This window comes from Passer domesticus, chromosome 15 (genome assembly GCF_036417665.1).
Source record: "Passer domesticus isolate bPasDom1 chromosome 15, bPasDom1.hap1, whole genome shotgun sequence".
Lineage (NCBI taxonomy): Eukaryota > Metazoa > Chordata > Aves > Passeriformes > Passeridae > Passer > Passer domesticus.
The window spans coordinates 2,569,065-2,593,832 of NC_087488.1; the positions used below are offsets into that span (position 1 = coordinate 2,569,065).

Genomic DNA, 24,768 nt, shown 5'->3' on the forward strand with positions numbered 1-24,768 from the left:
GGAGCAGCCCCTGGTGTCAGAGCCATCTCTGCCCCTGCAGCACAGCTGTGTTTACACATGGCCACCAATGAGCAGGAGAGGCCCTGAGGAGCTGCTGCAGCCCAGCAAGTGTCAGCCTGGCTGAGGCTCAGCTCCCAATCAAAGTCAGCCTGGCCATAGCTGGGAGTCCTCTGGAGCTGGCAGCTGCTCAGCAGCAGTGGGAGCTGAATGAGCTCTCAGCTGAGCTCAGGAGAGGCCTCTGGCCATGCTGCCAGCAGCACTCCCTGCACCAAGTGATATTTATCTACCCACAGCACAGAACAGCTCACCCTGGCCAGCCCTGCTGCCTCGCCAGGGGAGGCTCTGAATGGACACAAACCACCAGGCTTGTGCTGAGACACCTGGGAAGGGTTCAGAGAGGAACATGTGCTGTCCTGACACCAGCTGTGTTGTCAGTGCTTGTTCTGCTGCTGCTGTTAAGGTCAGCCCTCGTGGACAGCTCTGTCTGTAAAGCCCTGAAGTGCTGGCAGGTGAACAGTTAAAGGCTGGACTCCCCTGGAGCTGTTCTCTGCAGCTCAGAGCTGTCTCTCCCTTCTGAAAGGACATCAATACCCAATCTTGCTGCCACCAGATGGTTTGTCTTGCTGTCCAATTAATCAATAGCAGTTCCAATCCATAAGAGGAGTTACATTTCCTTACCAGGGCTGCCTGGCTGCTCAGAGCCCAGGACACTGGGATGTCTTCCTGGGTCATGGCTTAGGATCTTGTGCTGCTTCCTGATTCCCAGGCTGAGGATGGGGTCGTGTTTCAGGTTATGGATCTGCAGGAGGGAAGGCAGGGAGAGAGGGAGAAGCAAGTCATGTGAACACATTACCTAATGAGGAGGGATAACACTCCTCAAGTATTGATTCAGGCAAGCTGTGAAGCTTTTGTTGTTGTGGTGTACTTCTGTAATTGCCAGCCTAGAAAACACCTGCTTGTCTGGAGATACAAGAACATTTTGCATGCATTCTTCTTTTTAATTGAGGTTTAATTCAGTGCAGCATCTCATCATCCTTTTCAAGGTCCCATATCCAGCCATCAATCTAAAGTCTCCACTCCCAGGTATTCAAGGCCAGGAGCTCAAACAAAGCCTGTGAGAGTGTGGCAGCTTTACCCAGTGCCACGCTGGGTGCAGCAGCTCCCTGTGTCCCTGAAAGGACTGGCAGAGCCAGGATGCCCTGCACTGAGCTGCACACCCACACAACTGAAGCCTGTTACAGATGTGGCCATTTCCAGAGCTAATCTCCTGGGAGGACCATCTCAGCTGGGTCACCTCTGAGCCACAGCAAAGCTCAAACCTTTCCATCCCTTGGCTGAGCACATCCCAAACATGTTCACATCATCAGCCATCCCCTCCCTGAACAATACAAAGCTGGTAAAAAACCCAGCTCCTGGGTCAAGTGTGCTCAGCAGCCAGGGTGAGGCTGCTGTCCCTGCTTCCAAAGCAGTGCTGACCTGAGCCCTCCCAAATTCACAGCAGAGCTTGCTGAACAAACAGATCTGCAGCAGCTCCTCCCCACCGAGGCTGCTGGGCTCAGTGCAGGGGGAGGAACATCCCCAGGACCGGGGGAGCCTGGCAGCTCAGGAAACACACCCAGAGCTGCATTATCTACAGCATAATAGCAGAGAAGGAGCAGGATAGCAGGGCCAAAGCTGCTGCTGTGGCACGCAGGATAAGCTCAGGAAGGGGCAGATTCCCACCTCTTGCTCCTGCACTGGCTGCCACTGGGCACAGCACAGCCCTTCTGGGAAAAACAGCTTCACATCCCGGACTGCCATCGCATAGGATCTGGAGCCTGAGAGAGAAACACAATGAGAAGATTCTCTCAGGCCATGAATTAAACATTCTCTAGACTCACACTCATCTTTTGGAGAGATTGATGATGTGCAACTCACTGCAGTAATTGCTTTAAAGGCCAGCTGTTCTGTACAGTAATAGCAAACATTTTAAACCATTATATTTAGAATAGTTCCATTGCCTCCTTGGTATTTTGGTTCTGTCCTACTATCACTCAGCAGCTTCCTCGTGTAAACAAGATTCCTTCTATTTCCTAACAGTGGAGCTGAGGGAATCATGTTAAGGAGGCTGTGAAACCTTTCAATTCCAGCTCCAAATCCTGTTGTTCCCTTGCTTCTGGATCACACCAGGCTGCCCTTGCTGAAGGGGAAGAGCTCCTGGTTAGTAAAACAAATGTACTTAGTAACAATAATGGTGGTCACAAATACACTGGCAACTCTGAATGACCAAGGAAATCACAATTAGCACGAGGCACTGCTGATGGAAGAACACTCTGTTTACCACTGGTCAAGAAAGGTAAATTGAGCCTGCAACAGTCAGAGGAATGACATGAGGATGACTGGGGAAATGGAGAATCCTCTCAAGAGTTAAACCAGAACTTGGCTTGTTTGACCCAACACGACCCAAAGCTGAGAAACAAATCTGATTTCTGATAAACACTTCAGGGTAGGAAAGGTCAGAGGTGTAAAAAGAGCTACTTAAAATAAAGTCCAGATATTGGCACAGGAATAAATGGGCACAAAGTGCATGTGGCTATATTTAAGTTTGAAAATGTAAGAAGATTTTTAGCTCTCAAGGCTCTGTGACTTCCATCCTTTTGGGTGGGTGCTCATGGAAGGGAAAACGTGATGGGGCAGTCTGTGAGGGAATTAACTGAACTCAGTGACTCGAGAGGTGCCCCAGGCTCAGCAGCTGAATATTTCCCTATAAAGCAACAGTGTTAGAATGTTTGGAGATTTGTGGATGGAAAATATTAGAGAGGGAAAAGCTATTTCTATTGGAGTTTAGCTAGACTGTCAGTGTGCTGGCACAGACCCATGCTCCTGGGATACAAATATCCTCTGAAATATTCCCACCTTTGAGGCTGCCCATTCAAAGGATCCCACCTGAGAGCACTCAGCCCTGTTGGAGCACCATAATTCCAGGTTTTGTACAGCCAGAGCCCTTAAGGCAGCAGTTTACAATCCTGAGGTTGTGTAAATCCCAGTGTATGAGCTGGGCTGGATCCTTTCCATACCTCCACACCAAACCTCCTGTGCTTCCATCATTGGTGGCATTACAGAGAACACAAATGCTCCCAAATGAGCCTTTTACTCTCACTTTGCTCAAGGTACAAGACAGTGTAGGGTGCACATGTAAGAGCTCTTTAGATGCAAGAAAAAGTACAAAAAGCACAGTCCAATGACTTCCCAAGCCCAGGGGGGATGGCAGGGTGCAGCTTCACCTCTGCAGCTGAGCCCTGCAGGATTAAAGCTGCATTTCTTGGTCCACCAGTCTCCCTGGAACCCCATCTTCATCTAAATTGCATCTCCTTTGTCACTTTGGGAGGAAATAGTAGGAGTTTACTCTGCTTCAGGCATTAACTCAAGTTCTTCCTCAGCTGGAGCAAAACTAGGAGAGCCTAGAATTCCCTCCTAGGAAAGGAGGATGGGCTTGCACAGTCCCCCAGTTACTCACTGAAGGAAGGAAAAGCTCTGGGAGGTGCAGGGGGTTAGGAACACTCCTTCCCTCATGGATAGATGAGATGCTACAGCTGCATCCCTGCTCCTGGGATGAGGGCAGGGAGGGCTCTGTGGGCAGCCCTGCAGCTGGGTGCTGCTCAGTGCAGCAGGCACAGGGGCAGGGCCAGCTCTGGGCTCAGCCCACAGCCCAAGAGCAACTGCAGATCCCAGCCCAGGGTCTGAAGGCAGCCACAACACCCAAGGATCTCCCTCCCACAGGGAGCTCCCTGTAACTCCCAACAGAAATGGGATGAGACTCAGCTCCCCTTGCTTGTTTTCACTGAGTTATGCTGGGGATGCTCCAGCTGTAGCAAACATCTGAAGTTTGGGATGTGTATTACCCATTCTTAGCCATGCCTGAGGAGTTTCAGAGCAATCTGGATTTACAATCCATTCATTCATCTCAAGAGCAAGAGAAGCATTGCTGGCAATGGAAGAGTATTGGCTGGAGAGCCCTGATCTTTTTTTTTTTTTAATATAAGTAGATCCTGCTCTTCAGTCACTCCCACAAATCCTGTGGGATCTCTCCCAAGTCCTCAGGTTCTGCAGCAAGGGCTTGGTTTTCTCTCCCAAGCTGTGGCTCCTTCACTCCCTGCCAGTTCTCAGCAGCCCACTAGACATGGATGGAAAGGGAGAGTGACTTCACAGCCCAGATACAATGGGAAAGCCAAATAATCCAATGGATCTTGTCAGGAAAGTTCCTCTGGGACTCTGGGCACACAGCTCACCTGAGTTTACAGAAATTATTGCTTTATTTTTTTATATTCCTTTAAGTATTACAGCAAAATCAGTGCAACACTGAGGAGAAACACAGGCAGGGAGCTGACCACCCTTAATTCCCTGTGAATTTTGGAATGACATCCTTCCCTCCTTGTTTCTGCTCTCTCCAGGGACACTTCCCATTTTCCCATCCTTTACCACCACCTTTTACCCACATGCCAGTGCCTCCCTGCTGGCAGGGGAGCTGGGATGGGGCAGCATTCCAAGGCTGCTGACTTGCCCTGTGCCTCTGCCCGTGTGCCAGCTGGAAAGAGCCTGTCCAGATGGGAAGCAGCTGAGTTTCCCTGCTTGCCTCAGCAGGTTTGGGTCACCTCTCTCCTGCCAGCCATCAGAACTGTGAGATGTTACAGGATGTCCTGCAGTCTCTGTGAAATCTTGGAGCTGGCCAGTGGGTAATGGAGACATCAGGAAGGGACACACAAGCAGGGAAGACAGATGGGTTCTTGGGATTAATTCCAAAATAACCAAGCTAAAAGTACAAAATGACCAAGCAAGGAAGAGATCAAAGGAAATCTGTTCTGATAAAGCCAGAGCTGGGCTGCTCTGGGAGGAAGCCTTTTGGAATAGATCTTCTGGGAGAATATTTCATTGCTTGAGACACACTCAGCTCAGCCACCAAGAACACAGGGGAAGTTTTCTGGGGAATAATGGCCTGCAGTGCCTGCCAAGGCTGGATCTGTAGTGACAGATCTAGTGACAGGAGGGAACAAACATAACATATTTGTACATCTGAGCCTTTGGAATTTCTTTTACAAAAACCTACCATAAAATCCATTCTGGACTGTGCTGGTGCCATACTGAGCCCTCCAGAGGCGTGGATCCAGTGCTTGGGCCAGCTGAGGATCCTCTGGTCCCAGGAGATCCATCAGCTTCTTCACAGCATTGGGCCTCTGCAGGCACAGCACGAGGGCAGTGCCCGAGGTCAGGTAGGCACAGTGAGCTTCCACAGCAGCTGGATCCTGAGGAGAAATCAGAGATGAACAGGTCATGAGGAGCTGGTGGGCATTGGGAACATCCCAGCTTTCCTTTGGCTAGGAGGGAAAGTTGTGAGTAAGCAAATCTGCTGTTGCTCCTTGTTTTCTCTCCCCTTTAATACACTGCTGGTGTACTAAAGATTCCCAAATCTAGAGCTCAGACACCAAGCAGTGCCCATTTTGTGCCCATTTATTCCTGTGCCATTATCTAGACTTTATTTTAAGTAGCTCTTTTTACACCTCTGACCTTTCCTACCCTGAAGTGTTTATCAGAAATCAGATTTGTTTCTCAGCTTTGGGTCGTGTTGGGTCAAACAAGCCAAGTTCTGGTTTAACTCTTGAGAGGATTCTCCATTTCCCCAGTCATCCTCATGTCATTCCTCTGACTGTTGCAGGCTCAATTTACCTTTCTTGACCAGAGGTGAACAGAAGAATGTTCTTCCATCAGCAGTGCCTCGTGCTAATTGTGATTTCCTTGGCCAGTCAGAGTTGCCAGTGTATTTGTGACCACCATTATTGTTACTAAGTACATTTGTTTTACTAACCAGGAGCTCTTCCTGTGACATCCAGCAGGTCACAGGAGGGCTGCTCCTTCAGGGGGATATCTGGATCAGGAAGAAGCACAGGCACAAGCAAGAACAGCAGGGTTATAAATACCCTGGGATGAGGAGCCACATTTTAATTCTTCAGCTGATGTAAAGTGATGGGTCACAAATACCAGAGCTTTGCTTTTTGAATTCACAAATGGCCCCACACCCCCACACACACCCCCTGCCTCTCCTGAAGAGTGAACACTAGCTGGGATCAGGAGTACAGAACTCAAAAGTAGCAGGGTCAGACCAGGGGCTGCAAGAAATCAGTTTGTTCTCCTGGCCTTGTCTGCTGCCCTTTGCCCCACAACAAATTCCTCCAGCTTTGCTTCTTTCCCACATGGTCAGCTCAGCCCATGCCCACCCCTGAGCACCCCTGAACCCCACAACACCCTGGGATGGTACACTGAGGAAATGACAAGAAACAACCACTGCACTGGTGAGGAGAGGCTGGGGACAGACAGACAGACAGCCCTGGGACCCTGGAAGAGGCAGCAGAGCTGGGGCAGAGCTCTCTGGCCTTGCTGCTTGCTTTAATCAAGAAAAGCCTTGGGCAGCCAGGCCTGCTGCAGATGTCTGGGCTGAGCACAAGGTCAGGGTGCTCACAGCAGCTGCAGCTCTGCCTCCTCCTGCTTCTCCAGCTGAATAACAGGGCAGGAGCATCCAGTTCTGCCTCTTCCTGCCCTTCCAGCTGAATAATGTGGCAGGAACATCCAGCTGTGCCTCCTCCTGCCCCTCCATCCAAACAAGGTGGCAGGAAGATCCAGCTGTGCCTCCCTGCACCCCACAGAGCAGCAGCTAGGGCTGAATGTTCTCTCCAGTTTAGAAAACAAGGGCATCTCCAGCTTCCTGCCAGAATCAACCCATGGCTATTTATTTTTTTCCCAGTTTTTGAGGAAATAAAAACAAGAGGGGGGAAAAACACCATTTGATTCAGCTGAATCACGTCATTCACAGAGGTTTTAATTCCTCTATTTTTTAATCTTCTAAAAGCAGCAGAGGATAGCAATTCTCTAGATAAAACATTTCCAAAAGCAAATCCTATCATTTCATTTAAAAATATGGAGATAAAACACTTCAAGGCCTCTCTGCTTTTCTATCACGTGAAACCATTCAGTGCCTTTGACCCAAATCTTCTCTCACTCGCTGCCTCCTAAATTGCATCTCTGAGAAGTAGGTTATGAATTGACAACCACAGGCTCAAGCCTGATATTCTCCCCTCTGCTTGCAAAGGCAAAATATTTCTGAGAAAAGCCCTCTGTGCTTAAACTGGTGATGTGTTTAGGGGTTGGGTGTGGTGTTTGCCATGCTCCTGCCCCATGGGCACAGGTCACAGTGTGTCACTCAGGGGCTCTCTGCTGACAACAGCTCTGCTTGCAGGAGGATGAAGAATTGCAGCTTGTCACAGTGCACTGAGAAATGGTGACATTCATTCAGTTCTGTATAATACAAAATAATCCCTTCCTGCTTGAAAATTTTTGTTAGTTAAAAAAATGGATTTAATCCACTTTTCTATGGGTTTTCTCTTTGGGCAATGAAAAACCAGTGATATTTTTCATGACAACTTTCAAAAGGACTGATAAAACATATCAATATTCATCCAGGTTGGAAACAGCTGCAAAGAAAACATTCAGTTTCTGTCAAACAGACCAGAATAAATGAAAGTATTTTGTTCCAGAGCTTATAACCAGTGATTTCAGATCTAAATAACAAAACTCTTTTGTCTTTTGGCTGTTCCCCAGCAAATCCACGGACTTGGGGTTGAAGGTGATGTTGTTTCTAATGGTCACTGATGGTGCCAGGGAGCTTCTGGCAGCTCCTCTCACTCCTCACACCACCCAGGCTTGGCATTCCTGCGTTCCCATCCTGCTCCACAGCCCTGTGCAGCTGCCTGGGATTCAGGGAGCAGTTTCCTTGAGAGGAGGAAGTCCCAGCTGTGCCCTGGCTCGGGAGGACCGAGGGGATGAAAGAGCAGAGGAATTACCCGGCTGCATTTACTGCTGGCAGCACAGGATGGGGCTGGGAGGATCCATGGAATTTCTGAGCCCAGTGGCCTGCTGCTGCATCCCCTGTGGTGGCTGAAAGTCTGGTCAGAGAGAGAAAGTCACATAAACTTTCCCAGGCCTTGTCCTGGGGGAGTTTGAGAAAGCTCAGAGAAAAAAATTAAAATAATCCTTAATCTTTGCAGCTGGTGTTTTGAATGTGCTGTTTCTTGTAAGATGTTTACAAGAAGGGTGCTGTTCCTAATTAGCCAATGATGGGAGAGGTGTTGATGAGGACCAGTCAGGTCCAGCTGTATCCTAACTGTCTGTAAAAAGAATGTGGTGTTTAATAAACCTGGCATTTGCCTTCTGAGACCTTGGAGTCTGGATGTCACTTTATTCACCTGTCCTCAATACAACAATGGCAATCCCCCACAGCAAGATCAGGCCCCAAAAACCCAAACTGCCAATCTGCAGAGGGCTGGATGAGCACTGAAGGGAGGGAGATCCAGCAGAAACCCCTGGGAACAGGCACTCCTCCCTGGCTGCACACCACCAGGTCAGCCTGAAAGCTGAGGACAATGTCAGCTCTATTTACATGACCTTTATTTTCTGTAATCATTATTAAACTGCAGATAAAACATCTTGTTGTGGCCCCTGTGACTCGATAACCTCAGCAAAGAGCAGAGCAGGTGTTTTTTTCTCGTGCTCCAAAGGCCACATGCCTATCTGAGCTCAGGGGAATATTTCAGTTGGAAAACCAATCACGGAGCTCAGCTGTGCTGCCAAGGATATTTGTCAAGTGTATGTAAATAATACATTAGAAAGGAAAAGGAGATGTGAGGTTGTCTTGTTTGCAGTGAATAAACCCAGATTTGCTCTCAAAACATAACAAACCAGCACTTGGAGGTGGCTTGAGGGTTCTCTAGAGATGGGTTTTGGAGCAAGCTCCAGGTGAAGTGAGAAAAAGCCCTGGACAGAACTTCTAGCAGGGACAGACACACTGGCTCCACCTTCTTCAGCAGGACATTTCATCATGCATCTCATCAGTCCATATAAATGTTTCCAAGGGTGTCAGGGGATAGTGCCAGGCTCTCTCCAGCAGTGCCCAGTGACAGGAGGAGCAGTAATGGCCAGAAACTAAAACACAAGAAATTCCACCAGCACCTGAGGAAGAACTTCCTTCCATGGAGGGTGGCAGAGCTGTGGAACAGCCACCCAGGGAGGGCTTGGGGTGTCCCTCTCTGGAGACATCCCAAACCACCTGGATATATCCCCGTGGATACAGGGATCCTGCCCTGGCAGGGGGGTGGGACTGGATGATCTCCAGAGGTCACTTCCAAACCCAGCTGGGATTATCCCAACTGGGATTCTGTCACCTGCTAAATGTCAGCAATTTGCCCCCATTTTAGGAGTCTCATTTGAAGCCCACCATTGCACCCCTTTGTGCCACAGGCTGAGGAGCAGATCCATCATGAACATTCCTCCCATCCAGAAGCTGTACATGGAATTTAGCTGGGAAAAACAGCCCTGCCCCCATGGCTGCCATTGAGCCACTTACCCACTGGATTTTGTAAATAACCCAGTCCCTGGAGCCTGCTGAGGCTTTTTCCAAATCTCCCTCCTTATCTTGGGGGCTCAGCCTTCCCCAGCCCTCCCCAGTGAGAGCCATTCCTGCTGTTCTGAAAAGGAGCAGGGGCCCCTGGACAGCAGGAAGCATTTCCCACTGTCTGCTCCCCTTCAGCAAAAGCAGACTGTTCTCTTTGCTTCCTCACTTTCAAACCCTGCTTTTTTCCTCATGAACAGTCTGTAATTTTTATCCTCATTAGTCACCAGCTCTTCAAGGCAACTGAATCAATGCTCAACAGCTGCTCTGGTGTGTTGGAGAACTCCAAAAACAAGGAAATTTTCAGGAAACAACCTCTCCTCACAATTACCCCTCAGGCATCTGCATTGCTTCCTGAGGACGTTTGGGGTTTTAAAGATGTTTTCTGTTTCAGATTATCAAAAAGGCATTTTGTATTTAGCTCTGTGATTAAATAACATTGGGAAGCACATCCCCATCAACCCTAATGGCCACTATATCCCTCTTGCCAGTATAAATATTTCAATCTCAGATGCCTGTGCTCACTGCTACCATGCAGAAGATATTAATTGTTCCAGAGCACTGCCTTGGCATGTGCCTGTTTTCTTCTGAAGTCTCTACTAATAATTTCTAGGAGACAATGTTATAAACTTTCCAAACTTAACCCAAGTGCAATATCAATTATAAACGTTTGTTTTTTATAAAGTCAAGTGGTTAAATGTCTTCAGGAAAGCAGTCAAATAACATAGATTGTTTTTCCCCAAGGCAAGTAAAGAAATAATTATCCAACTCCTCTCAAATGCCCAGAGTTCAGTTCCCTGGCTTTCACAGTATCCTTACACTCTGGGTACGTCAGGTTGAGAAAGAAAAGGTTTCTAATGCCATGAAAGAACAGAAACAAACATCTATTTTTAGCTAATCAACCCCACAATGCCCTAAGATTTAAGAACCCTCTTTACTGCTTATTGGACACGAGCAAGGACAATTTCCTCTCCTTGCAGGGGATTTTTACAGACTGGCTGCCAGGGTTCAGCTGTGTCTGCGATGCAATCTCGGGTAACAGCACCCCAGAGATGTGCATTCCCTGGCAGGCAGGAGGCTGTCCCAGCTTTACCCACATGGAATAAAGCCAGGCACACGTGCTCCCTGGATGTGCCCTCCCTGGAATGACCTGGGGCAAGGAACAGAGGACACCTGTTTGGCAGAGCTGAACAGACTCCTGCGAGGTCTGCACTGCCCATCCCCTCCCCAAAGTTTCGTTTGGGAGAAACCAGGGCTGTCTTTATGTGATAAAAGAAGCCCTCAGCTCACTTTGTGCTGATGAGCTGCAGATCTGATTGTTCCATACAGCTCAGCTCTGAAACCCCGGGTGGGAATTGCTGAGGTTTTCAGGAATGGATTATCCACAGCTCATCCCTTTCCTCCCCACACAGAGGTGCCATTCCCTTCACCGACCTGCTGCAGCTCACAGGGCAGGAGAGCAGCAGCAGCAGCTGCTCCCAGCTCCAGGTGCTTCATTCCCACCACGCAGAATTTCTCCAGGTGCAGATCCCGCAGGATCCTGGGCAGCCTCTGGCTCCACACCCCGGGTTTGATCAGCAGCACCGTGCAGAGAACCTGTGCCCCTGGAACAAACACAGTGGGGTTTGTTTACTACCCTGGCCACGGGGAAACCTGGCAGGAAGTTCACAAAAATACCAGCAAAATGAGTCCATAAAAAACCTGGGCATATGGGATCATTTATTGATTTGGGTTCGCTTTGTTGGGTTTTCAGATTAAAAATGTATCTGAAACAGTCCAAGCTTGGAGGTTTCTCCATCAAGGAAATCTGCTCCGGGTCCTAAAAGTTCTTGTGGCAGCTCTGTCGGATAAGACTCAAACCTTTATATTACAGATTAATGTTTTAAGAGAGATAAAATATTCCCTTTTGCATTTTTCATGTGAACCATGGTGATGTGATGCTTAAGCAGCTCTTACATTCTTACTCTGGTGTTCTGTGTATTTTAGAGCTCTGTTTCAGAGAGGCACTGACAACGCTGACAGGTCCCAATTAATGTCATAAACCAATAATTAATTGAATTGTCTTTACCAAAATTGACATTCCAGAAAAACTTTCTGCTTCTGACACAGCTCTCCCAGCAGAGCTGCTAGGAAGGTGCAGCACTATGAGAAGCAGAAAACAAACCAGACCAAGAAAGCTTTGCTGTCTGATGGAAATGGATTTAAAGGCAGAAAATACATAAATTCCATTTTTAAATGACAGCATTTTCAAATTTTTAGTCGTGCTAAAGTACTTGCTACCAAGAGTATAGTTAATATTTTATCCTTATAACATCTTGTGGAGATTTATTGGCAAGTGCAGTGTCAGAACCAGTCTGTGAGGCCCAGGAGCTGCTGGTGCTGAACCACATCAATCAGCACGAGCACAGGGGAACATCCTACAGGCTGCTAAAACTGATGCAAGCTGATCTGTTTGGGTACAAAACATGTCATTTTCTGTTTCTGTACACCCCAGTACTAATTACACAGATGTCAATGCAGCAAAGCATCAACAAGGCTACCTCAAACTTAATGCTGTTATTTCCAGGTGACAAGCAGGAACGTGGCACAGAAACACAGGATCAAAAATAAAAACCAAGATGATTCCCTCCCCTTTTGATATGGAAACTTAACCCTTGTGCTGCAGGGAGCCCTCCTGTTACAGATGTGCTGTTTTCCTCACATCATTCCTGAACAGAAAGGTTCCATAGCAACAGCCTGGAAGTGCAGGAAGCTGCTGGGCTCCACCTCAGCAACCTCACCCCTGTGTGTTATGTAAGCACTCAGTGGCCTCCAGATGTTTTCCTCACCATCTGCTCCGTTTTTGGGCAGATATTCTCATTCTTCTGCTGTGTGAGTCACTACCTGCTGCATATTTAGGGACTTTAGACACTTCAGGAGGATTGCCAGCTTGGTTTGCTCAGACACCTTGTCACCCAGAGCTGGCTTTCTCTCCTAAGCAATTACAAGTAACAAGAACTAGATAAATACCACTAATTACCAATGGAACAATCTCTGCTGATCATGAATTAGCAGAGGGACCTGTTTGGCAACGTTCAAACCTGCCTGATTTCCAGTTCTGACTGCTCAGAGCCTTTCCTGGTCTTTATTACGCTTCTCTAATTTGTAATACTTTTAGATCCATTCCTCACAACCCTTTCCTTTTTTCCTCCCCCCAAAAATTATTACATAGGTTTTGATTTCATAGCCTAACAGTGAAAAGAGAGTTTAGTTTATATGTTATTTATAGATAATAGTTCAGATAGGTGTGACTTCAAATAAGTGGGAAGTCAAGACAAGCAGATAGCACATCTGCTGGCATGCTCAGAGTGCATCAGGCTGGATTCCAGCCTAAGCAAAATGTTGGTATAATCCTTTTTTTTTCTTATTTTGGGCTGGTACATCCAGATGATTTAGTTCCACCAAGTCCTTGTCAAAGGACATTTTTCCATTTGCTCTTCTCTCACCTGCTTGCAGGAAGGAGAACATGGATTCTGCTCGGCACCTCCAGCTCTCACCCACTGCAGGAGAGAAGCAGATGTGAGTGAGTTCTGTGTGTTCTGAGACAATCTGAGAATTGTGCTATCATCTCTACATAAAGCAGCCAATATTACAGTGACACACTGACATTTTAGGGTGTAACACTGGGACTGGGCTTGATTTCAGATGTCCTGGGACACCCTGGGAGGGGTCACACTTTCCCCTTCTCTGGTAATCCCAGGAGCACAGGTTGAGCAGGACTGCAGGTCCTAAACCATGCTGGATCTTGGTTACCTTTTCTGGGATTTCAGGGAGTGGTTAACAGTGGTTTTAAACCTAACTATGCTCCTAACATTCCACAGTCAGGTCAGATGCTGCCCTGTTTCTGGTGTTTTGTTTGATTCTCTCTTTGGTTTTTTGTCTCTTTGATTTTCTCTTTGTTTTTTTTTTTTTTTTTTCTCTCAGAAACAAAGAGGTGCTGTGTAACCTGAGTGCTGCTGATAAAACCTTCCTGGCACTTCCCCAGCCAGCCAGGAGTGGCTGCTCCAGTGGTTCTCCAGGAGAGCAGAGCAGGATGAAAGGAGTCTGGGGAATCAGAACTTAGGGCAAAAGCCAACAGAAAAATGTTCCCTTCAGTCTAATGTAAAACCTGCAGTGACCTGGAGATGAGCAAAATCAAGGTACTTCAGGCTCATGAGAGTTGAGAAGTTACCAAGATCTAGGGCACACTGAGGGGAATCCTGCATCAGACTGATAAAAGAATTCCTTTTGCAGTGACTGGCAAGTTTAGCCACTGTGACATGCAAGGTAGATAAGAAAAAACTAAAATCTGTTTGTCAAAACAGAATTAGCTTTTTTATTTTTTTTTTTTGGTATTACTGTCGAAAATCCATGTCTATCTACTTTCCATAGTTATGTATCTGGAAGGTATTTAGCCAAAGAGTTGGTTTTTTTTTTCCTAATGAGCTCTCTTTCTCTTTCCACACGTTTGTTGCAATAATAAAAGCACAAATAACAGGTGAAACCAGCCCTAAGGTCCTTGCCTTGTCTCATAAGTTTTTGGTTCATCCTCCCAGCACCAGCTTTTTTTTCTTATTGCTGGAGTTACCTGAAAGGACTTTCAGGATCTGTGAATCCCATGGTGACCTGGGCAGCACTGGGATGTAAATGACAGAGACATAGGAAATGCACCTTCTGCTCTGATTTCACCTCTCTAAAACATCATGAAAATCAGCATTTCTGGGATCTACACCCGAAAAAAGCTACTAAAGAGCTGACATTAATTACTTATCCAGCTGACTCTGCACACCATCCCTCAGCAGGTGGTTCTCAGGACTGTGGAGAGGAAATGATGTGACAGTACTCATACCTTCCCCCAGCACTGGGGGGACCCAGCTGGCCTTTCCTCCCCAACTGCCTGGGATTAGGATGTCTAACCAAAGGTTTACTAATCCCATTTCAATGGCTCTGACAGAGAACACACAGTTTTCTTCAATCTATTTAAGAGTCTAAAATAACTTGGTTTTTCTTTTCAAGAGAAAACTGTTGCTTACCTGTGGTCTTCCCTGCAGTCCTGGAGCTCCTGCCAGGTGGTGGCAGGAATTTTCCAGCAGGGCGGTGTTCTGCATCTGGAAAAGGAAGGACAGGGGTTTTTATGGATTCAAGATGGGAAACCTTCAATGTCTGGGGCAGGAGGGAGACAAAAGTAATTTTATTTAGCAGGGCAGATGTTCAACCTGCTACAAAATATTGTTCTTGAGCACAGAGGTCTCTCCATTCCTCCTCAACAATTCCAAAAAATGGAATTCCCTCATAAAAGAGACAGTGCAGGATGCTGAAGTTTGGCCTCAGCTGTGCTCCTTTGTTCCTCACAGTGGCTTTGGTGCAAAAGGCTGGCACTGCCATTAAAACCTCCCTCAATAAACTCAGTTCACAGCTCTGCTTTCCTCTTATCCTGCCTTTCCATCTCAAGATAACTTTAATTAAGGGCTGCAGTGCATGAACTCTTTAGACTTTTAGACACCACTTTGGGATACCTGATGCCTTCTCTTTTGGAGGCTCCTCTTCTTGCTCACCAGTCTCACAGAGAACACCCCCATAGTTCACTGACAAATCAAACTTGCTGTGAGCCTAAACCCAGGATCTTTTCCCAGACAAATCTTCCTTTGTGGCATTCAGCAAAGCCAATTTGTTACTGCACACTACACAGGCACAGTGGGTTTGACACAAGTGGCTAAGTTTGTGTTGATGACAAAGGACTTTTCTTCCCCAAGGAAAGATAAAGGAAGGGCTGTAAATTCAAAGCACGAATGCACTTATGGGACTGCATCACTCCCCTTCAGCTGATGCATGATGTTACCACAATCCCTGATTTCTCTCTGCTTCTGAGTAATCATAAAATCCCACAATGGCTTGGGTTGGAAGGGACCATCTTGTTCCAACTCCCTGCCAGAAACTGTCAGGGCTCAGAGCTGTTTCTCTCTGGGTGTGAGGAGCCAGGCAGCCCCAATTCTTCTCTGAATATTTCACATTAAAAGAAAACAGTGGGAGCTTGTAGTCTGCTGCACTAAACCTTCCAGTATCAATAACCCCACAGTCTGCACAGTGATTTAGTTTTAAGAGGCATGGCTATACATTTCCTGCTACAGGAGGAAACTATCAAATTTACTGTGCTGAAAGATCGATGCTGGCACACATCACTGAACTCTGAGAAGCTTTTGACAGCAAAGGTCTCCATTCCTCTCTTCATTCTCCTCCAGGATAAAAAGAAATTCTTAAGAAATCTGTTTTCTTACTGTCTGGTCACACCTTCAATCTCCTTGAGCACAGGGCAAGGCTGAGGCATCAAGCTGAAAGTCTGGCACCACAATTAGGGGCCCACATTTAGGTGTGAGAGCTCTTGGGCTCTGTTCTTCAGTTTCTCTGATAGAGAGGGTTTAAAATGCATGGTTTTATTTACTGATCCTGCCAATTGCTCTGATATCTAATTAGTACTTACGGAGTACCTCAAGATCATCAGAAAGGGCACCAGGCCAAGCACAACCATATTAATTAAATAAGCCACCTTGCAGGTGACCTCAGCTGGCTCCTGCTGGGTTCACTGCCTCATCTTAACCCAGCCAAGCACAGAATTTACCCCCACATTATTACATTTTCCTGTGCCTGAGAAAACCCCCAGCACTGGATTCCTTTGCCCAGGCTCAATCAATTCCCACACACCCTCCAGCTGAGGAGAACACAAACAGTAAAAACGCGCCTTACCAGTTACCAAATCTGCCTCTGTGAAGAAGAGGATGGTTTGTCTGAAGGTCACCTCTGGGGTCAAGGCCATTAGTGCCTGTGGGAGGCTGTCACCCGTGCTGAGCCTGTCCCGTGTCCATGCCTGCAGGGCGGCTCCCAGGGCTCGGAAGGCATCGATGCCCCGGAGCACACACAGCAGGACGGGGCTGCACGTCAGCGTGTCCAGGCTCCTCTGCCAGAGAGTGTCCCCAGCCTCAAAAGGGGTCATTTCTCTGGCCTGGCACCGAGTGAGATGGGGCAGCCACTTCAGGCCCAGGAGCTCAAGTCCTGAACTGGGCTCTGCTGCAAGTCAAGAAAAATGTTTTTAGCACCAGGCAGCAGCTTGTGTTTTGTAGAAGCTGTGCTTTATTTTGGACACAAACATTTTATTTCACATGGATTTTGTCCCTGCACAAGTTCCAATGCTGTTCTGACTTCTGTTTCATCCAGAATGGACTGTAATGCAAATATAGGAATATACTGGGAAAACCCACAAGATGCAAATTCTAAGAAATGCCATTACAGTGAAGAACAAAAAAAGGGCTATCTGGGAAATCAACAGGGAGCCACAGGGAGTAAGTGCCATGATTTGATTAGAGAGCACAGCTAATGGAGGAGAGTTGAAAGGGAATCACTGAGAGTACACTAATAACAATGTGGCTTGGCACAACATAATCCATAATTATGGATCCTTTAGCACCTCTCATAACACTTTAAGCAATGTTTAGCAGAATTGCAAACTACAGCAGAATGCTGACTTGTCTCTAAAGTAGTTTCAATGTTGTCAGAGTTGTAAAGTTGTCTTCTGACTATGTAGGAAGGTATTTAGGGCTCAGTCCGGGAGTGCTGGAAGTTTCTGTTGGCTCAGATCTCAGATACAGAACTTCACAGGATTTCAAGTAGTATTTCAAGATGGTTTTGGGGTGAGTTGGATACAACACAGTGTAAGACAGGCAGACTTGAGCCCTTTGTGCCTACAGCTCCTGTGTTATCACACTTCAGTGCAACCTGCACATGAAATTACATAAAGTCCCTGTCCTGCCTAGGGCTTGACAGCCCTTTTCATGCACATGTGAGCAGCCAGCATGGGGACAGCCCCGCTGCTCCTCCCGCGGGGGAAGCGGAGCGTGAAGCCATCAAGGGCTTTGGTTCTGCTCACCAAGGCTGTCACTGCACAGAACTGAGCCTGTGACTTCCAAATTCCTGTCCCACTTCCAGCCCAGCCTTACCTCCCTGTGCTCAGGGAGGGACACAATGCTCTGTGTTACATAAAAGCTCTGCAAGCCCGAGCACTACTTGGAACTCATTTGATGCTCTGTGAAGCAAATTATGCCCACCTGAGCTGTTTGTGATTGCCCATAACAAACCAAGAGAAAATCATCAGCTCTCTAGGTGGTTAACAAAGAAACCCATTCTTCCTGAGGCCCCTTCACCACATTTTCCATTTTGTTCCTGGTCTGCTAAAAAGAGCTACTCAGGATAACCCAAGGTCTCCAGCTCCGGGGTTACCTGCACTCCAAGCCTGATCCCTGGCTGGGGGCAGCAGGATGTGCTGGAGGAGCTCTCCAGCACTCTTCAGAGCCTGCATGCCCACCACTGCCAGCATCACCACCTGCTCCATCCCGGGCTCAGCAGCGTAGGCTCGGTGGCACAGGAAATCCAGAGGGATGTGCTGGGGCTCTGGCACTGCACTGAGGTTTCCTCCTGCCCAGGGACAGCATCCAAACAAAACTGTTACCCCATGAAAACACATCTCAGGCTTTCTGCTGTGAAGGAATTGCATAAATCCCAACCAGCATTTCACTGTCTCCTCACATTGCAGTTCAGGAAAAGCCTCCTGAATGAGGAATATTAACACAGCAAAGTCCCTCTAATTAGTCCCAGTCCTTCCCTGGAATTACATTTTGCCATGTAAAGCAAATACCTTCCTTGTAATTTTGATATCCTTATTCACACCATTAGGCAGAGTTGATAGATCTGTACCAAAATGATTTAAGGCACCAGTTTTGGGTTGATAACTAATGACTGACTTCACATTAAATCAATACCTCATTTTGCTTTCCAGGACACTTCAGGGCACAAAACTGGGAGCTAATTTGGGGATTGCTGTAACACTGCACTTCTATCCCAATCCTGTTGGGAACAGCACAGCCTGGAGAATCCCTGGCCCATCAGAAATCCCTGTTTGTTCCATACTGATTCACTACATAATTATGTAAGCAATTGTATCAATAAACATTCATTTACTTACTTATTCCTACATCATAACATTTCATAATGTGAGAGAATTATGAATTACATGCATTTAATTTTCATTTTTCCTTAGGATTTAGAGTCAGTTTGGTTTTGGAGAGCAATATATTTAAACTCAGAGTCCTGGCATCCAAAATTTCAAATAATTAAATTAAATTAAGCTAAGTTAACTTACTGAACACATAAAAACCCCCAACATGTAGTTAATGAAATAAACATGGGATTTTTTTACTCCAAGTGTACAGAACTAGGAGGTTTAAGACTCACCCATGTGAGTCATAGATTAAGAACAGAAAACCCATTTCCTTGCTGTTTGAAATCCTATCAATCTCCCAGCTTTGAATGAATGAGTTACCAAAGTGAATACAACTGTACAAACTGAAATGTAGAATATCCAAGTAAAATGAAATTGGAAAGTGCCTTTTCTGCACCTACAGAACTATAGCTGCCAGCATTTATCACTTCAGCACATTCCAGTTCTACACACAACCACCAATTTATCTCATTTTAATATTTTGACTTCTCTTGAAACTATGGGAATAAATACGTATTGATTGCCTATTAATCTTCTAATTATCTTAATTAGGACTTAATTGGATGTTACTGTGTCAAGTTTCAATAATTTCTTTTTGCATGTATCTTTTAATTTACTTGAAAAAGGTATTTTCACTTTGATTTCCATTGATTCTTCCAGGAGAATTACTGTGATTGACTGGCAGCAGAACAGTAAATGAGATCCTACAGACAAAAGCATATTCCTAATGGCTTTATCCAGGAAAATCCCTTGTTAGTGTGGCTGCTCCATCTCTGCAGTGTCCAAGGGCAGGCTGGACAGGGCTTGGAGCAGCCTGGGAGAGCGGCAGCTCCCTGCCCATGGCATGGGATGAGGTTGGAGTCCCTCCAGCCCAGGGCACTGCCTGGTGTGTGCTCCTGGGGAAGCCAGGCTGGGGCACAGCCCCTGATGTACCCAGGCTGGGGCAGGGCCCCTGATGTACCCAGGCTGGGCAGAGCCCCTGATGTACCCAGGCTGGGGCAGGGCCCCTGATGTACCCAGGCTGGGCAGAGCCCCTGATGTACCCAGGCTGGGGCAGGGCCCCTGATGTACCCAGGCTGGGGCAGAGCCCCTGACATGCCCAGGCTGGGCAGAGCCCCTGATGTACCCAGGCTGGGCAGAGCCCCTGATGTACCCAGGCTGGGGCAGAGCCCCTGACATGCCCAGGCTGGGCAGAGCCCCTGACATACCCAGGCTGGGCAGAGCCCCTGATGTACCCAGGCTGGGCAGAGCCCCTGACATGCCCAGGCTGGGCAGAGCCCCTGACACACCCAGGCTGGGGCAGACATGCCCAGGCTGGGCAGAGCCCCTGACACACCCAGGCTGGGGCAGACATACCCAGGCTGGGCAGAGCCCCTGACACACCCAGGCTGGGGCAGACATACCCAGGCTGCGCAGCGCGGCCGCGGCGAACGGAGCCCCGTGGAAGCAGAGTGACGGCTCCTCTCCAGCAGCTGCAGGGGGGAGGCTGTGCCCGCTGCCAAGGCCTGCCTCTGCCAGCTCCTCCATCAGCCCTGTGCTCAGAGCAGCAGCAAATGTGAGCATTGGACATGGAAACACTCTGCTGGCAAATGTTTGAGTCACTGGCCACAGCTCCGCTACAGACTGAGCTTACCCAAGACACCACACACAGCTGAGCCATCCCCTCTCCCCAAAATCACTTGGGCCACTTAAAAAGGGCCAAGGAGCTCTTGAAAACTGAGGCTGGCCCACAGCTTTCTCTGTTTTTTTCAGCAGCACCCAGGTGTTTCTATCCCCTTCTAACTCCTGCTGGGAACTGAAAGGTGGAACAAGTGCACAGATGTTGCCTCAGAGCTCCTGAATTTGAATAAATATCTTAAATAAGGTGGTGTCCACTAGACTAAGAGTCCCGAATCTGAGCCCAGTGCTCACAAGAAGGCCCTCAAGGTGTCTCACACTTCCAGGCATGAGGCCAAAGTCCTGCATCCCACAGGGCCCTCGTGGGCAGGGAGGTATTGCTGGGGTGACAGACCTGAACAGAGACATCATGTTCTGCCTCTGTGATTTCCAGCCTGGAAAATATCCCGTTCCACGCCACTTTTACAGACACTAAGTGCTTAAAGCCACAATCTCTCAGCTCCCATTCTCCCTCTAAAGAGCTGGGCTGTGCACAGACAGTGCATTAAGGTGTTGCATACAGTACATTTCCACAACAATTAGTTCAGCCTTCTGTAATAATGTTTCAGGTCACAGTTTTAAAGGCTTGTTATTTTTTAAATTACTTTGTACACATTTGATTGCTTCCTACTGTACAAGCCTGTCAAAAATGCACTGCAGTGGAGCATGGGAAATGGATTATTGGTGTTAAAGGCTGATGGCAAACCTTGGATATCAAATGTACCACTGACAATCACCTGCTCCTCAAAATTCAAAGGGTATGAGGCACCAAAAATGGGCCATCACTGTCCCAGCAGTATTGCCTGCTGTTTATTCAAATTCAGGGCATGGCAGAAAGCAAAGCTTGGACAAAAATGTGTGGTGTTTGGACCTCAAGACAGAGATCCTTACCCACCTATTTATCTGCTCTGTTTCAGGAGTATTTGTCAAATTTTAACTTGCTTTGAAAATTGAACAGCATTTGAGACTTTGGAGGGACAACTGCTTTTCATATTGATTACAAATGCAGAATTTCTTAGTGAGATATTTACCCTACTCCAACCTCAGTGCTATTCTGCACTTCCCAGAGGCCAATCCAAAGTTTATGGGGAAAGAATATCAGCTTCCCCTCTCCAGGGCTCTGGAATATGGACTAAGATGTCTTTCTGCAGTACAGGACTGATGAAAATAGCACAGAACACATGGAAAGAGGCATTTGCAAAATCTGTCACAAACAAGAGAAAAACTCTGAGTTCTGTAGCATGAGGGAAAATATTTTACCTTTCCAGACCACCCTTCATTCCAGCCCCCCTATGGATTTCTAGTGGAAATTTCCCCGTGCAAAACATGAACACAAAACATCATCTGTGGCACTGAGGGAAGCTGCAGAAACTGCACTTTTTAATGAGCAACTTTCCCTGGGTGCAGAGGCAGCAGGTGACACGGGGCTGTAATTACTGTGCCATGATTAATCCTCTGTGTCTGCACATGTTTTCAGAACATTCTGTGATAGTCTCAGGAGAAAAAGCCCAGGATTTGAATTGTCATTGTTTCCCCCCTCCCAAACCTTTGAATGTTCTTTCCTATTGTGGATAAATTAAAGGAAGCAATTGGGCTGGGCATGAATGTCTCCACAATGGGCTGTGTGGGATGGTGTTCATGGAAGGGTCACCCACAGTGACCCCTTCTTGGGAAGGGATTTCTGTTCCCTCCTGACCACTTGCTGTTGCCTCTGATCTTCCCCACTTGAAGTCCATGTCAACTGATCCTTAAAAAAACAGAAACTCAAGTAAGAAGATTTAAGGCAGCAGCTTGGCTGGGTTTTGGCAGTCTCTCCACCTTTGGGTGCTTGGAAGTCACAAGGGTGCAGGATTCAAAGCTGAGGTAGATGGGATCAGATGATGCCTTCAGGCTCAGTGGCACAGCTGGATTTTGGCTACCCGACCTCTCTGGGCAAAAAGAGTTTCTGAGAGGAGGTGATTGAGGCCATAAAATCCCAGCAAGTCTTGAGCTGGGAGGGACCCACAAGGGTCCTTGAAATCCAACTGATGGCCCTGAGCAGGATGGCCCCAATAACACTCCAGGCATTGGGTATGAGATGCCAAAGTCAGGCCCAGCTTTGAAGTGTCCAGGGACAAGGCTCACAAACCCAAACAGGAGGTTACAACTTCACATAAAGGAAAAATGTTTCCCATAATGATGGATTAAAGGCCCAGGGAGGGAGGAGAATCTCTGTCCTTGCAGATTTTCAAGACCTGACAGAAAAAAGTCCTGTGCATCCTGAGGGAATTCATTGCTGATGCTCTGCTGAGCAGGATGTTGGATGAGAGGCCTTCTGAGGCCCCTTCCACCAGGAACTACTCGGTGATTCTAAGTTCAAGAGGACTCCAGAGCTAAAGATCAAACAACTGGCAAAGGCCAGGCAGCTCTGCTGGATGTGTAGTAGTGACTGATTCACACCTTGGTCTGGAGATTCCTACAGCAACACGAGAAGGCCTTGATATTCCCAATAAATATTCCCTGCACTGTACAGCTGTGGCTGGACTGCTGATGTGGAACCACTGAAATGCAAACCCTCCCTGCCAGGTGCTGGTAGGGCAGCATTACCTGTCAGCAAGGCAGGGATGTGATGTGTGGCATTCTCCTTCCTCAGCAGCAGCACCAGGCAGTGCCTGCGGTGCCCACCGGGGACTTCTCCTCCTGCAGCACCAGCAGGTGAGCTTGAGCTCTTGCCAGGGCAAAAGACAGCAATCTGAAATAATGAAGGGCAGATTAGACTGCTAAATCCAGATGTAATTACTACAGGGCTCAAGCAAATAGATAAATTACAATGGCACAACAAGATACAGCTCATCACTGAGCCATAGGAACTCCAATATCTGGGTGCTCTGCGTCATCTTTTCCTGAGACAGAGAAACTTAATTTAAACTCAAGGAAGAGGCTTAACACAAAATCATTCTGCCCTGCAGCTGGGCTGGGCTAAAATCACAGCAGTTGTAACTCAGTTGATAGGTGTACCATCCACCATAAGTGGATGTACCATAAGTCACTCTAAGATTATCTGGAGTCTCAAATGAAGGGATGATTTTCACATTGGAGCAGTGGTTGCTGCTGTTAACTCCTTAATGGTCACTTAGCAACATGCTCCTAATATCTGGCTATTTGGGCTGTAGTATTCCATAAATAGGTTTTATTCATTCTACAAAATATTATGGGCAGGGACATATTGTTATTCCTTAGGACTGATCACAGAACAAGCAGAAAAGAGGGGATTTGTAGAGTTTGATTTGCAAAATTATGCATTTCCTGACTGACATAGCAAAGAACCTTCAGCATGATGACTTGAAGTGTGGGATCCACTCCCTTGTGAGAGGAGGTGCCATATGATTCCTGTGGGACTTATAATATAAGAAGGGCAGCACTGGACTTCTTGCATATGTTAAGTGTGACTGCAACCTTGCATTTGTGATTATTACCATTTTCTTAGGCTGACTTGTCAAAATGCCAAGTGCACTTTACCTCAAACCTATCACCATGTTAGGCAGAGCTTCAAAGAAAGAAAAAAGATATTTTTGAAAGCTCTTTTTGAAACCCATCTGGAATGCACTGAAGTAGAGGACTTCATGCTGAAGGGCCCAGAGGGACTGTGAAGTACATCACCAAATATCAGGCTGTTAGTAAAGACTTCTCCTGAACCACCTTTGCAGATCAGTGTTTTGGTTCATGGGGCTACTGCCAGCTCTTGCTTATTCTAACATCAGTGGCAAAATTCACATTTGTTTTAGTAGGAGCAGGATGATGAATTTACACTCCTGTTCTCCATGAGGGGCCAAGGCTTTGTGGGATTTTCCTACTAGGGAAAAAGGCAGCACTGAAAGCAGCCAGAGCTCCACTCACAGGAACAAGGAGAGCTGGAAAAGAGAGAACGAGTGTCCTCGAGCACTCACTGGAGGAGTGCTGGCACCATGAGCTGCAGGGCAAGGGGTGATCCAGGGCTCAAAGGGCACAGTACCTGCCCTGCTGCCAGGCCCAGCACGAGGCCCTGCTGTGCTGAGAGCTGCAGCTGCCGCAGTCCTTGCAGCACAAAGCCCCGGCGGGCACAGGCGGAAAGCACAGCCCCATAGGCACATGGAGGTACCACAGGTGACACCAGCAGAATGATGTCCCCTAGACCAAAGAAAGGGCAAGAAAAAGAGCATATTATTGTCACAGCAGCTGTGGTATCAATGCAAGGCAGCCCTCACAGCAGCTGCCTCCACCTCGAAGCAAACAGCTGCATCCCAAGCAGCGCCCTGTGTTTTATGGTTTGTTTGCTGCATCCAGCTCATCATGACTGCAATCCAAGGCCAGCCCAGAGTGGAAAAGCTTATGGCATCATCAGTAATATCTTTATGAATCATCAGATGAGACGAGCCACCAGCCTGTCTCCCAGGTCTGGGAGCTGCTCAGTGTGTTGGTGCTGGCCAGGCTGTGGGAGCTGTCCCCGTGCAGCCCCCGGCACTCAGGGCAGGACTGAGCCTTGTAGGCCTGACCACTCTCTGAGTGACCAAACAGGGCAACAAGAACTACTTGTTCTTGCTCAATTTGTCCATTCCAA

The 24,768-nt window shown here is 47.4% G+C and overlaps 1 protein-coding gene across 7 annotated transcripts in view; it reads right to left on the reverse strand.

Annotated features, from left to right (window-relative positions):
* The window catches only part of DNAAF8 (dynein axonemal assembly factor 8), a 91,201-nt gene that overhangs the window by 12,479 nt on the left and 53,954 nt on the right, over nucleotides 1-24,768 (reverse strand). For all 7 annotated transcript variants that reach the window (XR_010348168.1, XM_064390553.1, XM_064390558.1 and 4 more), the window contains exons 18-28: nucleotides 24,184-24,338; nucleotides 22,779-22,923; nucleotides 19,940-20,068; nucleotides 17,759-17,953; nucleotides 16,232-16,552; nucleotides 14,524-14,598; nucleotides 12,958-13,011; nucleotides 10,907-11,076; nucleotides 5,084-5,279; nucleotides 1,723-1,817; nucleotides 679-799 (exon numbers count right to left, since the gene is read on the reverse strand). Coding sequence is in view for 6 of the 7 variants with exons in the window: in XM_064390553.1 (XP_064246623.1) it covers nucleotides 679-799; nucleotides 1,723-1,817; nucleotides 5,084-5,279; nucleotides 10,907-11,076; nucleotides 12,958-13,011; nucleotides 14,524-14,598; nucleotides 16,232-16,552; nucleotides 17,759-17,953; nucleotides 19,940-20,068; nucleotides 22,779-22,923; nucleotides 24,184-24,338 (1,656 nt within the window). In the remaining variant the exon portion in view is untranslated. The remainder of the gene's footprint in view (nucleotides 1-678; nucleotides 800-1,722; nucleotides 1,818-5,083; nucleotides 5,280-10,906; nucleotides 11,077-12,957; nucleotides 13,012-14,523; nucleotides 14,599-16,231; nucleotides 16,553-17,758; nucleotides 17,954-19,939; nucleotides 20,069-22,778; nucleotides 22,924-24,183; nucleotides 24,339-24,768) is intronic.